Source organism: Nothobranchius furzeri, chromosome 12 (assembly GCF_043380555.1).
Source record: "Nothobranchius furzeri strain GRZ-AD chromosome 12, NfurGRZ-RIMD1, whole genome shotgun sequence".
NCBI classification, from domain to species: domain Eukaryota; kingdom Metazoa; phylum Chordata; class Actinopteri; order Cyprinodontiformes; family Nothobranchiidae; genus Nothobranchius; species Nothobranchius furzeri.
Window position 1 is genome coordinate 15,720,717 of NC_091752.1, and position 14,179 is coordinate 15,734,895.

Consider the following 14,179-nt stretch of genomic DNA (forward strand, 5'->3'; position numbering starts at 1 on the left):
TAAAAAATGTTAATTTTTATAAGCGTGCTTCGGTAAAATTTGAATTTCAGATGATCGAAAGAGGACTCACTTCGTGCCATTTTTTAATCAAAACCCAGAGGTTTTGCTTTGACACTGTGGGCATATTTACAATCCATGTTTTAAAATAATAGATATTCTCATAATTATTTATGCATGTGTTTCCATCTTGACGCATGGAAAGCAAGTTATTATTTAGATTAATTTATTTCAAACCGAGTGAACCATCATTTTTCCGAGACGTCTGTTTACATTATCATAAGGCGCATGCGCACTTGGATCACTTCCTTTCCATTTCTGAGGAGCGTGGTGAAGATGGCGGAGTCAAAGTCGGTCCCCAGCGATCTCTTTAAATGCGTTTATTCGTTTCTGTTGGAGAACAAGTTCACAAAAGCGGCACAACATTTCCTAAAACAGACTAAAGTTGTGAGTATCGTAGTTTAAGTATTTACCCGCCAGCTGCTAGATCTGGCTAGTTTTAGTTACTTTTACATTAAGCTAACGTGCAGGGAACGTGAGGCCCTGTCAGCTAGCACGTGTAACGTCGCCGGTGTTGTATCAGCAGCCACTTGTTGCCAAACTAACTCATGTTTAAGTCTTTCATGATGTTTAAGAATACCATTTGTAGAAGGTTACAGCGACTTGTCGTTAAATCAGGAACGACCGCTGGAATGAATGAAGATGTTTTCCTAAATTGTTTTTGTTTTCTGCAGAATCCTCAAGATCAAAATGAAGAAAGCCTCGTTAACATCTACAACTTCTGGGTGACGTAAGCCCCCTTTTCCTTTTTTAATATCTTTTAAATGTTGAAGTTTTGTGACAAAGAAACATTTTCAAGCAGTAGTGGGTCAGTGTATACATATGAATACACTGCAATACAAAATGTTAATCTTAACTCGGTTACATCAAAGTCTCTGTAGATATTTGTATTTAGCCATGAGCAGTTAATCAATGTTGTTTTAACAGAAAAAATTCCCTTAAATTCTTGATTGTCACATCTAATAATTTCGTAAATAGTTTGACAGACATTTAATGTTATTAAGTATTAAAGTTACAGTGTGCATTAACACCAGCCACCTGGGCAGGTGACAGCTAATTTGGGATGAAATTGATTAGAAAAGACATGGCAGTTAAGAGTAGTAGTAGTACATAATGATGAACATGGATAAAGATACTAGGATGGATGATTACTTAAGTGACTGGAAATCTTTAGAAAGTTTTTTTAACCATATGTTAGTTTGTGTTCTGAGAAAACTACATTGTTTAGCTGAGGGCAAAATTTTCAATATTTTTGGCGTACAATTAGATGGGGTGAAGCCAATGTTTTGTTTTGTTTGTTTTTGTGGAGGAGAAAAACCACAACCATGAGGTTCCAGCAAAACCACTATGCAGAAGATTATGCTTGCATGATTTATTAACGTTGTGAAGAAAAACATGGCTGAAATCTCACTGCAAGAAGGGAAAGATTGGTAGTTTCTGAGGTATTTAGGCCACTGCAAGCCCCTGCACTCACAACATGGGGGGTGTACAGCCCAAGCTAATCTCACCACACAAACAGTCACGGCAAAAAGACCCTAGAAGGTGCTATACAAATACAGGCCATTTACCATTTATACACATTAAGACTGATGTGGCATCAATGCACGTAAAATAACCGTGATTATTTTGGACTGTGATCTTAACACCAGTCATTCTGATCGTAACCTTGGATAAAAAAGCCTTTTGGGTGTAATCTGCATCATTTCTAAATGGTGATAGAATTCACTTTGCTTGATAAGGTCTCCTGAGGCTAAGAAGCGAAAAGCACCTTCCGATGAGGCTGAAGCCATCAACGGTCCATCAGCCAAGAGGGCAAAGCCCAGCGCTGAGAGCTCCAGCAGTGAAGAGTCGAGTGACTCAGAGGAGGAGAAGGCACCTGCAAAGGTGGGGGAAAATGTCAGAGATGGATTATTTCTGCTGGATCTTGTCACTGCTTGTGTTAAAATACTGTTTTTATGTTTAGGCTCCTGCTAAAGGACCTCCTCCTGCTGCTGCTGCTGCTGCTGCTGGCAGCACCAGAAAGAAGGACAGCAGCTCCAGCAGTGAAGAATCTGACTCTGAAGATGAACAACCTGCTAAAGCTGCTGCACCAAGTGAGTCAGACGTCATCAACAGACCAAATTCATAACATCACCAGGAATGTCATTTAAATGCTTTATTCTGAATAATAGAAGCTGGTTCTGCTGCCGTCGCGAAGCCCAAAACAGTCGTTCCTCCCAAAGCTGCAGCTCAGAAGAAGAAAGAGAGCAGCAGCAGTGAAGACAGCTCCTCTGATTCTGAAGACGAGGAGCCAGCCATGGTGAGCTAAAAGGAATCCAAATAGAGTGGTGCGTCTTACTGTGTTTAATACCCACAGCAGACTCTGATGTCTGAGTTTTCCTGTTCCATAAGACTCCAGCTAAACCGACCCCAGTGAAGAAGGCTCCTGCAGCTGCGCCGGTTAAGAAAGGACCTGCTGCGGCTGCTGAATCTAGCAGTGAAGACTCTTCATCTGAGGATGAAGCTCCACCAAGCAAAAAACCCAAACCAGGTGTGGATTTGTCAATGTCCTAATGATGGATGACATCTATGTCCCAGTTTTAGTTTTGTGATGCAGGTGAAGCTTCCTCAAGTACTTTATTCAGTAACTAATACAAGCTAATGGTAAATAGGCTACAGAAATAAGACTATGCTCAAATGGATAATTTAAAGAAATGATTATGTGGTCAACTTCTAGATGATTTAATGCACTCTGACAGCTCTGCTATTGAAATGGTTTAATTTTTTGCTTTAGTTGAGATGGGGTGAAAGGGGTGGGGTCAGTCAAAGTGCTTTAGTGATGGAGAAGAGCAGAGGGTACCAACTAGCACTAACCTTGTAGCTGTCAGATACTTTTTTAGATCTGGATAAATGTGGAATAAAGAACACAGTAAGTTCTGTCTTGTTAGGAGCCTACAGCGCAGTCCCACCTCCTGCTACAATCCAGAACGCTCCTGCTGCTCCTGCTAAAGCTGCTCCTGCTAAAGCTGCTCCTGCTAAAGCTGCTCCTGCTAAAGCTGCTCCTGCTAAAGCTGCTCCTGCTAAAGCTGCTCCTGCTAAAGCTGCAGCTGCAAAAGCTGCTGAAGATGACTCCTCAGAGGAGGATTCCAGTTCAGAGGAGGAGACGGCAGCGGCTAAGAAGAGTGTAAAGAAGCCTGCAGCCCAACCTGCACCACCCAAGGGTAGTCTAGCCAAGAAGGACTCTTCGAGCTCAGGTAGGAGACACCAGAAATGAATATTCAAAGATATTTCTGGTTGATGTCATTCTAAACATTTTGTGCTTTTTCTTTATTTGATTTAGACAGCAGCTCTGAAGATGAGGCTCCAGCAAAACCAGTGGCTACACCTTCAACCCCAAAGGCACCCGTTGCTGCCTCTAAACCCCAGGCAAAGGCAGCAGAGACCAGCTCAGACTCGGAGGATTCCTCTGATGATGAAGATGAACCAGTGAAAGCCAAGCCACCAGCTAAAACAGCTGCTGCTGCCTCAAAGCCTGCTGGGAAGCCACCTACTGCAGCAGAGAGCAGCTCCGACTCTGACTCCTCCTCTGAAGATGAAAACCAGACCGTTAAGGCCAAGCCGGCTGCGGCTAAAGCAGCTACACCAAAATCAAAGCCTGCAGCTGCAGCCACCGGTGGAAAAGCTGTGACTCCTAATAAAACCAAACCAGCAGCAGAGAGCAGCTCAGACTCTGAGTCAGACTCCTCATCAGAAGATGAGTCACCTAAAGCAAAGTCAGCAGCAGCGAAAACAGCTACCCCATCATCAAAGCCTGTTACTCCTGCAGCTAAAGCAGCTCCTGCAGCTAAAGCAGCTCCTGCCACTAAAGCAGCTCCTGCCACTAAAGCAGCTGCAGACAGCAGCTCAGACTCTGACTCTTCATCAGAGGATGAAGAGGAGTCAGCCAAGAAAAAGCCGGCAGCAGCGAAAAAAGCTGCCACAACATCGAAGCCTGCTACTCCTGCAGCTAAAGCGGCTCCTGCAGCTAAAGCAGCTCCTGCAGCTAAAGCGGCTCCTGCAGCTAAAGCAGCTCCTGCAGCTAAAGCAGCTGCAGAGAGCAGCTCAGACTCTGACTCTTCATCAGAGGATGAAGAGGAGCCAGCCAAAGCAAAGCCAGCAGCAGCGAAAAAAGCTGCCACATCATCGAAGCCTGCTACTCCTGCAGCTAAAGCGGCTCCTGCAGCTAAAGCAGCTCCTGCAGCTAAAGCAGCTCCTGCCGCTAAAGCAGCTGCAGACAGCAGCTCAGACTCTGACTCTTCATCAGAGGATGAAGAGGAGTCAGCTAAGAAAAAGCCGGCAGCAGCGAAAAAAGCTGCCACAACATCGAAGCCTGCTACTCCTGCAGCTAAAGCAGCTCCGGCAGCTAAAGCAGCTGCAGACAGCAGCTCAGACTCTGACTCTTCATCAGAGGATGAAGAGGAGCCAGCCAAAGCAAAGCCAGCAGCAGCGAAAAAAGCTGCCACATCATCGCATCCTGCTACTCCTGCAGCTAAAGCAGCTGAAAGCAGCTCTGACTCTGACTCCTCTTCTGAGGAAGAGCCAGTCAAGGGTAAACCAGCAGCGGCTAAACCAGTGACCCCTACCTCAAAACCTGCTACACCTGCAGGAAAACCAGCTGCAGAGAGCAGTTCTGACAGCTCAGACACTGAAGAGGAAGCTGCCAAACCTGCAGTCAAGAAGCAAACCCCAGCAGCAACCAAAAAGGCTGCTCCTGCAGCAGCAGCTAGTGCCAAGAAAGTAACTGCAGCTCCAGGTAAAAAAACAGAAGAGAGCAGCTCAGAGTCTTCGGATAGCTCAGAAGAAGAGGCCCCCACTAAGCCTGCAGCCACAAACGGAAAAGCAGCAACTCCTAAGGCACCCAAACCTGCAGCAAAAGCTGCTGAGTCTTCATCCAGTGACAGCAGTTCTGAAGAGGAGGAAGAGGCCAGCAAAAGTAGTAAAAAAGCTGCTGTGGCAGCCAAGGCAACCCCTGCAGCTAAAAACAAGGAAAGCAGCTCCTCGGACAGTTCTTCAGAGGAAGATGAAGCTCCACAGAAAGCTGCCACTGCACCAAACACCCCCATGAGCAACAGTGAGTTTTAAACTGGCTGAAGATGACGTGATCTTATGTTTAAATGTTGGGTTTTGTGCATCATGTGACATGTGGCAACTCTTCAGGTACCAATGGAAAGAGGAAACGAGATGAAGAAGAGGAAGAAACAGAACAGATGACCCCGAAAACCAAGAAAGTGACTACCACACCTCAGACGTTCCCAAAAGCCAATAAGAAGGTGGGTAGGAGAGTTGGCTTAACGAAGCATTTTCAGTCGAAACAGATCAGGAATAGAAGCAGTTTTAAAGTCAAATAGAGAACGAGGCATGATGGAAATTCCTTTGTTTTTCAGTCTGCCAATGTGCCCTTCCGCAGAATAGTGGAAGAGCACGTTGAGGTGGATCCCCGTCTTGCAGATAACTCCTTTGATGCTAAGGTGAGTCGATACCTGCTTCAAATGTTCTCCGGGTGACTCTTCCTTTTTGTGGACTCGTCCAGCAGTTTCACTAATCTCATTTTTGTGATTCCAGCGTGGATCTAACGGAGACTGGGGACAGAAAGCCAATGATGTTCTCAGGTTCACAAAAGGCAAATCATTCCGTCATGAAAAGACGAAGAAGAAGAGGGGTAGCTACCGAGGCGGAGCCATTTCCACCTCCGTCAACTCCATCAAGTTTGACAGTGACTGAAGGGCCTCTGGCTGTTTTTAGCTGTGGTCAGGAATCCGTGTGTCCTCTTAGCTTCCTGTAAACAGTCTGACATCATCACTGCAGCACTGTCAAAGTATAAACCTGGGTCAGACTCCATGTTTGATCTGAGATGACAGGAACGGTTTCAGCGAGGCAGATGTTCGCCGCTGTGACATCATGTGATGATCTCTTTTAGCCACTAGGTGGCTGCAGGCCACCAGTTAAAGGTACTGAGCCGGCGTTTGTGTTGTGTACCGCATTCTCAAGTTAGGATTGTTCTTACTGTCATTGTGTAGAATAATTTTTTATTTAGCCATCCATGAGCAAGAGCCATTCATCCTTCCTGGTTTGTGGTTTTTGTTTTCTCTGATCTGCATCAGTTTGTTTTGTTTTTATTTGTCCACGTTTAGATCTGGAGGGTGTTTGGTCTTGTTTTCTTTTTTAGAATAAAAAATACATTAAATAAAACAGTTTTATACTGTATATTTATAAAGTTTTATTCTGTTTGAAAATCAAGGACCACTAGTTGTATTTCTAGATGTTGAGATGCCCATGTTTGCACTTCCTGTTTGGTTACTCGTGGTCTCAGAAGCATGTTTTCAAGTAAAATCTGTATAAACTTTTTTTAATCATTCAAAATGAATAAAAGCCTGAAATTTATTGTTGGTGTGAAATTTTGAGTGATTTTAAATTGGTACAGAGATTTTACCTCTAGAGGCCTTGTGTCTCCATATGAGGACATTAAAGAGGTTTGTTGCACATAATTTCATATTTGAAGAAATGTGATTTAGTTTGTGAGGAGCTACAACAGCTCAGGGAAATGGAAATGCACCAATCAAGAGCCCAGGTCATGTCAAATGAATTTTGTACATAACCAGTTAGATATTTTTCTTAATGTCGAGCCTCTAGTTTAATGCTATGATTTATTTTAAATGCTTCAAAATTAAGGTGATTAATTATTAAGTCTTTGTTCATTTGAGCCACCAGATGGCGGCGGAACCCCCTGCTACAGCATGAGGTTACAGCTGTAAATGTAAGCAGTCATCTGATGCCACGGACCTTTCTGAGAGTGGGCTGCAACAGATCTGGGTCCGGTTTCACCAGGGAGAGTAAAGCCTGTCGGAGTGTACTAATGGAGTAGTAATGGTGTACAAATACTCTGCTCCTGTTTAACACTCAGCTAGAAAAGGAGGACACTGCTGTAATATGTAGCCAAACTAACTGGATCTATCAAAGATGTGGCCCACTTTTTACCTCAGATTAGTTTCACGAGCTAAGAAATTTTCCTAACGAGGACATATTATGCAAACCTCACCTTTTGTGTTGTCATGTGTGTCTCTGTCTCTATAAACACTCCAAACATGAAAATAAAACATCTGTTTTCTGTCAGTGTTGGTTTTAGGAATTATGTCTAAAACAAACCATATAAAAAAGTCCCCATTTGTGATGTCACAAAAGGGTAAAGCAGAATAAAACCATTTCTCACAGGGAAAAGAAAGCTGCTGCTGGAGGAGCAGCGGTTCTACTCTGTGCCCCTCCTGGATATCAGAGCTTCTCAGCTTATAGCACCCTGAGGGAGGGATGAGTGGGCATGGCCAGCTCCAGCTTGTTTTCTTAAGTGACAGAACCTGGAAATGGCTCATTCTGGAAGGTACTGAAAGTGTGAAGAATAAAACTGCTGAAATCCTTTCATGTAATAGATTTCAAACAAAGAACTTCATAAATGTTTTTTATAAACCAACTGTTTTAACTTAGAAATAGGTCACAAACACCATCGTTTCTCCTCAGTACACCAGCTATGAGGATGAAGTCGTTTGTGTTCATCAGGCTTCAATCTGAACACGTTTCCTGGTTATGAAGGCAGCATGTTGCGGTCTTCCAGACAGTTTTCCTTTAGGACCATCACGTCTGGAGCACAGCTGAATATTTAACAGCACTGCAGTGGCAAATTAGCTAATATTCTGACAGCTCCTGTCATCCATCACTCACAAAGCTTAAGTGGATGCATTTCAACTCTGGGAGGAACAGCCTGGACAATCCTGACAACCGCAGCTATTTAAAAGCGTATTAATTAGAAAACGTGACTCGTTTTCCTTTAAGTTACTGAGCTGGCACAACCAAAATCCTGCTTTATTTAGGAAATGCTGGTAAAGTTTTCGTTATTAATCACGAAGCCATGATGCCAAAGGAGCCTCTGATTTATGAGGAAAGCCTGCAGACTTTCTAAATTTAGCCTCCATCCTCCGAGTCTGACAACATTTAGCTGATTCAGTGTTTGCCCCGAGGGGGGTGGGGGTGGGTGGTGGGTGGGGGAATACCCAGGGTTTCACACGGAAGACTTGCTTATGGAAGTTTACAGCAAAAATAAAAAAACAGTGCATATTAAGCTGTTGAGTTTTTTAAGTTGAAAATTTCAGTTGAATATGAATCCAGATGTTTTCCTAAACACTATTCCAAATTAGAAATGATTTAAACCTTCTATGTGAACTTAATTCTAGCCTTAAGCCCTGAGAAGAACACGGGTACGGACAGCTGATCAGAGGACGAATCTGCAAACCGGCAGTAACTCCTGAGAGCCACTTCCGCATGTCAGCTCCGTTCCAGGCGGATGCAGCTCGGTGTGAGTGGACGGGCTGCGGGACAATCTTTTAATGGGCAGCAGCGGCCGACCACGGTCCGTCTTCTCCATTTCAATTAGGCCAAAGTAGCTGACTGCTCCTGAACACACAGCCATATTTTGTCCCTCATGAACACAGTAAAAGCCAAAAGATGTAATCAAAGGGCGTGTTTTTAGCTTAAACACGCAACACTGCACTTCATTACACATGACAAACGACTTAATCGATGACTCCGTGGATTCGTCTCTCTAATCCCTGACGGCCACTTCCCGCAGGTCCAAAAGGAAAGTTGAAATCATGGAAGCAAGTCAAGCAGACCACGGTAGTTAAAAACACAAAACTCCATCACTTTTTTTATGTATATATTATTATTATTAAAACATCCTGATAGAGCGTTTTTAACATCTAGTTTATATAAAGTGTTTCATTGAGCAATAATAAGAAAACACCAGAGGATTACTGCGGCAGGAGTGAGCAGACACAACCGAGCATTGTCCAAATGAAACAGGAAGTCAAATAAAATCCGTTTCTTTTGGCTGCTAAATACAGAAAGGAACATTTGGGTTTGTAGAAGTAAAAAAAGCTGCATTCGTTTATAGAATATGGAGAAAAGAACCCTAACTCTTAAATATACCCATAAAGCTTTAGGCGGGCACACTGGAGGAGCCTCTGAGACACACTGCATTGCATCAGGATGCTTCAGTCACAAAACTGTTAGCTTGAATTACAGCAGCATGCAATAATGATTGGTGACGGCCCTCAGAGCTGCAGCCCTAATGAGTTTGATGCATTAACTGTCTGCATGAATTCTCCAAATGTTCCAGACGACAGCGCCCGCCTTTCCCTCCGCTTCGCTGCACGGCCACCGAGGCGAAAGTCGACCACTACGTCTTTGGCATGGCGAAGTCCCAGGCCGTGTCCTGCGCGCACTTCCACATGGCACGCACCAGACGAGTGAAGCCCATATCTTTGGGCTTCTCCAGCCCACGCATCAGCCGCTGCTTCATGATGGCTATGAACTCCTTGTTACTAAGCTCGCCGTTCCCTGTGGGGGGAGAGGGAGAAGGGTGACGGACAAGGGAGAGAGATGATGAAATAATAAAGGAAAGGAGAGTAAGAGGAGGAAATTTCTTCACCTCCAGAGGCAATTTGTGTTCAGGATTGCATACGGCGCAGAGACTCACCATCGCAGTCGAACAGAGCGAACACCACATCGCACACGTGATCCGACAGCTCCACCTTAGCCACCGTGCGGGCCACCTGCTTCATGGTAACTGGGAGATGGAGAAAAATCACTGTTTAGGAGGAACAAAGGTGTGAGAGGACACACACGAGGCTCATGAGATTGTGTGCACGATTCAAACTGGTCTGGATCAATAAAAGGCGAGGCTTTCCTTTCACCAGCGACACGTGGGAGATCAGCTGAGAGGAGCAGGGAGGGTACAGAGCTGCACAAATGGATGAAAACCTACTTAAAACTATTAATTAAAAGATTCTGATAGACATGAGGAAAGGAGCAAAGTGCAGACAAATGAAATAAATAATAAAAATCCTGATGAACCTTGATGCAAATGGTGAGAAAACCTGAGCTGAAATCACAGCAAGGATCTCATCAGAGGCCTGCTTTTGTCGCCTTCAGAAAGGCATTCCAGACTGAACGCCCACATATGAGGAAGTACAGACAGGGTGGGAAATCACCGGGTTGGAGCGCCAGATCAAGAAGAGGAGAAAAAGGAGCAAAGATGTTAAACTGCAACTATTAGGAGAGCTCCTCCAGGCTGAAAGAGCAAGGGGACAACAGTGACATGCAGATAATTTGCTGACTCATGCCTGGCAGCGGCCCATGAGCCAGAAGCAGGATGATGTTTTCAAAACACGCTGACAAACAAGACGACACACGGCCGTGGCTCGTTAAGTGTGTACGCATGCAGCTGAAGCCAGATTCTGGAAACGGGGTCTGTTAGCATCGCAGCTGCTCCATCAGTAGCTAGATGTGCAGACAGGACACGGTTGGAAGCTCAACGAAGGCCTGACTCATTCACTCAGACACCTTCTACATTAGAAAGCTACACATCTCAGAGAAAAATCTAAACAAAATTCACTGATTTCATTTCAGAGTAGATTTGTGATATTTTAAAAAGATAATTTCAGATTGAGAATGGCTCTACACTCCATCTTAAACTGTAACAGCTCTTAATCACTCATTAGTTCAACAAATAAAGTATGTCGGAGGAGTGTGTGTATGTGTGTGTATGTGTGTGTGGGGCGGGGGAACAGGATTACAAGTCTTACTCATTAATATTCATGATTTGTAAACGTCTCACCTCTGATTGGTTAACAGCAACGTGACGCTTTTTACTACCCGTTTGCTCCACCATGGTTAGCTTTTACTAGCCGAGACTGCTCTGCTCTCTCCTGGCTGCAAAATCAACACAGCCTTCTGTAGTCCGAGTGGCTTTTCTGACCTGATCGTCTCCCCGTACATTTACCTTCGGCGGCTAATGAAGGCGATGGGGGTGAAACTATTTTCACGCTCAGCCTGAATGAGAAACTCAGAATGACTCATCGTATTTAAGAACAAGAATGACACGGATTCTGTGAACGAGATCCTAAACTTAGGCTTTAAATTTCTGAAAATGTTATTTAAAGTATATTTGTTTTTAATAAATCTAAAACATCCTATTTTGGGGAAGCCATGAACTGACCGGTCAGCAAAGTGCCCACCATCCATTCAGTGGCCCTTTATGATGACAGACTCAGCAGTCCTGTACTGTAAGCAGGAAGTCATCTGTCATGTGTGCATCAGCCCCACTTGAATTTAAATGTGCACACTACTGCAGGCCTAAGGGGAGAAGTGGTAGAAACGGATGGATGGACAAACAGATGAAGAACGGCTGAGGTAGGATTGGGAGGAAAGCCAAGCCGAGATGTGGGAAGCAGATCTGGTTGGCAGGGCTTGAACAGCTCTGAGCGGCAGAGGATGAAAGTGACAACAGCTAAGTCTGAAGGGAAGTAATTAGGATGGAGAGAATGTCAAAGTGGGCGTACCTTTATCTATAGAGGCTCCCGCCATGTGGTAGAAGCTGAGAGCCGTGTCCACGTCGTTCACGTTCTTCAGGAAAGTGAAGAAGTTCTCCACCTCCACAAAAGTGATGCCCTGGAGGGGGTGGAAGGAAACATTAGGAAAGGAAAAAGTTTCTTTAGGTTCAACCAGGCCCTTAAAAGCGGAGAGATCCTGTAAACAATCTGCCAAATGTTGTGATGACAAGAGCTGCAGCTGAAGCGAGGCCTCGACTGGGAGCAGCTCTGCTCTGAGACACAAACGACAAGAGGAAGTGGGCAGAAGCTTCTGACACATGGATGACTACAGCGCTGAAAACGGACCGGGGAACAGACAGTGTTACACACACACACACACACACACACACACAGCTGCTGCTCAGCTCATTTGAAAAGAAAAGTCAGCATCTGTTCTTGGACGGTAAATAACACTTTTCTTCTTTACGGTCAGCGTGAACCTAAAGCACGGACCGTGACACGAGATCGGGTAAATGATGAGACTCGTGGAGCGCCGAGTGGGGGGGCCGGATGCGTACGGGTTATTTTCTTGCTTTGCCGTACATCACACCGCCATCTGACTTTAAAGTGTAAAATAAAAATGACATCTTACGTTTTAACAACGTAGACAGACTTCTGAAAGACGTTGGGGGTTAGGAACCTGTTGGGTCTGACTTCACTAGGCTGACTGACGGGGCGCGTTACGCTAGAGAGAAGAGCTCCTTTGGTTAAAGTGGGGACAGCTTTAGCTTTACATAATGAATATTTATATTGAGCATAATAATCTGATCTGCTTAAAAGATACACGCACAGCGAGATCATTTTTGCTTTCAGTTCTACTAAACGGACACTAGGGGGCGCTAAAAGCATGCCAAAACTGCCTAGTCTCCCTTTAAAGTGACCATGTGTTTTCCCTGGCGATAGGGGGCAGTAGATACCTAAAGCGTTGCAATCAAGCAGTATTTTGGTGTTGGAGTAAGGCTTTACCAATGGATGCCCATTAGGATCAAAAAGCCCTGGGGAGTTCAAACTTGAGCAAAATAAAGCCTAATTTATACGTCTCCGTTAGCTCCACAGGGAAGAGACACGCCCACATGGACGGAGACAATTAGCCCTCATTCTTCTCCGTCTCCTGGGGAGTGTGGCAAAGCAATTCCCCGCCAGGACAGCAGAGGGCGTAGCGCTGTCCTGTGGTATCCTGTCATGTATCAGGTCCAAGGTAGTGTGTATATATTGTGTTTCTTTGTATTTAAGAGACTTTTTAACACAGACAAACGTGTCCCTCATCCTCCTCCACCTCGCCATCTCTAAACCCACGTTTCCCGTCATTTCCCTCCACGGATAAAACGCTTCCTGCGTATCTTTTCACTGCTCCATTCACGGGGGAATAAACGTTCATATTTTTAGAGTTTTTACGCGAGGTATTCTTCAAGCTTCTCCGTGTCTGCCGCTAGTTATCCTCGGCTCTCTTTATGTTTTTGAGGGCGCAATGGCGACGGTGTAGACGGCAGCGGCGTCCTGACCAATCACAAGCTTGCGTTCTCAGTCTTGACGGACGGATGTTTAGAAAAGAGAGCTTGACTCCGAGCATGTCGTAGAGCCCTCGAAAGGACGGATAATGGCGTTGCGTGTATAAATTAGGCTAACCCCGGCTTTCCACAGGAGCCGTCAGCAGCACGTCATAGCTGCTGATAGGAACCGCTGTGGTCAACAGAACCTTTTCCGTCAGCAGCCGTCAGCAGCGCGAGCCGGCGCATCTCAGGAGCAGCATGTCGCGGCCTTTACGCGCCGGTTCTATTTTCTACGCGCGACGCCTCTGAAACGGGTCAAGTTCGACATTTTTGGGGAAGGAAAGACAGGAAATCGGACACGGAAATGGAGAGAAGCTCCCGAGATTTTCAGAATAAAGAACGTACTGCCTTCCGGTTGCTTTACTTTTAAAAAAGGTTACTAACTGCGGCCCCGTGAGAAGTTATCACCTAGCTAGCGGTCTCCTTTGTTTTTCAGGTCCGTATTGGCGATTATAAAACGGACAGAACATAAAACACAAACCATGTTGTAGTTTTCTCCTGCTTGTTGTTGTGTTTACTGACGAAGTCACTCGTGTGACTTCGTGCTCTGTCGGTGACAGCTGCTCCCCTGCTGCTTCGCGTCTCGTGGGAAGGGCCAAGCAGCAGCTCACGCGAGCAAGACGTGCTGCTGCAGTAACGTGCTGCTGATGGCTCCCGTGGAAACCCGGGGTTATAGAGCACATCTAACTCCCCTTCATCACCGGCAACAAGTGAAGAGGCAAATGTGTAAAACAACATTTCAGAATGGTGAAAGTTTTCTAACCGTTTGTTACAAATCAGTAAATACATTTTGTCCTCATGGGCTCCCGTAGAAGGAAACATGGCGTCTAATATGTCGTCCAGAGACTTAGACTCACTCCCATGTTTTTTAGACCTAATTTTTATGGTTATATGTTACGAAACCGCCAATATTTTTCAACAGCTGGGCATCATCTCATTCATTTCAACAACATTTTGATGGACATTTCCAGAAATGAATGGTAAAAACTACACATTGTCTCTTTAAAATAAACGGCTAGGTAGGGCTGCTCGATTATGGCAAAAATAATAATCACGATTATGGTGACTGAAATTGAGATCACGATTATTTAGGACGATTTTTCAATTTATGTTGATTTTATTTGTTTTTATTCAGTC

The 14,179-nt window shown here is 44.8% G+C and overlaps 2 protein-coding genes across 3 annotated transcripts in view; one reads left to right on the forward strand and one right to left on the reverse strand.

Annotated features, from left to right (window-relative positions):
- The first annotated feature begins 53 nt into the window (after positions 1-53).
- On the forward strand, positions 54-6,456 carry nolc1 (nucleolar and coiled-body phosphoprotein 1). Of its 2 annotated transcripts, none has more exons than XM_054750186.2 (11): positions 54-444; positions 732-787; positions 1,797-1,941; positions 2,021-2,150; positions 2,229-2,356; positions 2,449-2,587; positions 2,985-3,290; positions 3,377-5,146; positions 5,233-5,345; positions 5,483-5,543; positions 5,638-5,836. In XM_054750186.2, exons 1-10 carry the CDS (start codon positions 286-288, stop codon positions 5,501-5,503), a joined length of 2,967 nt encoding a protein of 988 aa, XP_054606161.2. In that variant the 5' UTR covers positions 54-285; the 3' UTR covers positions 5,504-5,543; positions 5,638-5,836. The 2 variants fall into 2 exon arrangements, with proteins under 2 accessions (XP_054606161.2, XP_054606160.2); XM_054750185.2 differs by having other exon boundaries at positions 292-444; positions 5,460-5,543; positions 5,638-6,456.
- Positions 6,457-9,067: 2,611 nt separating this feature from the next.
- micu1 (mitochondrial calcium uptake 1) overlaps positions 9,068-14,179 on the reverse strand; it is a 38,955-nt gene continuing 33,843 nt past the window's right edge. The window contains exons 10-12 of the mRNA XM_015944507.3: positions 11,463-11,571; positions 9,599-9,688; positions 9,068-9,459 (exon numbers count right to left, since the gene is read on the reverse strand). Of these exons, the coding sequence (XP_015799993.1) occupies positions 9,299-9,459; positions 9,599-9,688; positions 11,463-11,571 (360 nt within the window). The 3' untranslated portion in view covers positions 9,068-9,298. The remainder of the gene's footprint in view (positions 9,460-9,598; positions 9,689-11,462; positions 11,572-14,179) is intronic.

Coding starts and splice junctions, on each gene's coding strand:
- nolc1 (XM_054750185.2), top strand. CDS start 334: ATGGCGGAGTCAAAGTCGGTCCCCAGCGATCTCTTTAAATGCGTTTAT. Junction 2,588..2,984: donor AAGCAAAAAACCCAAACCAG/GTGTGGATTTGT, acceptor CTGTCTTGTTAG/GAGCCTACAGCGCAGTCCCA. Junction 3,291..3,376: donor GAAGGACTCTTCGAGCTCAG/GTAGGAGACACC, acceptor TATTTGATTTAG/ACAGCAGCTCTGAAGATGAG.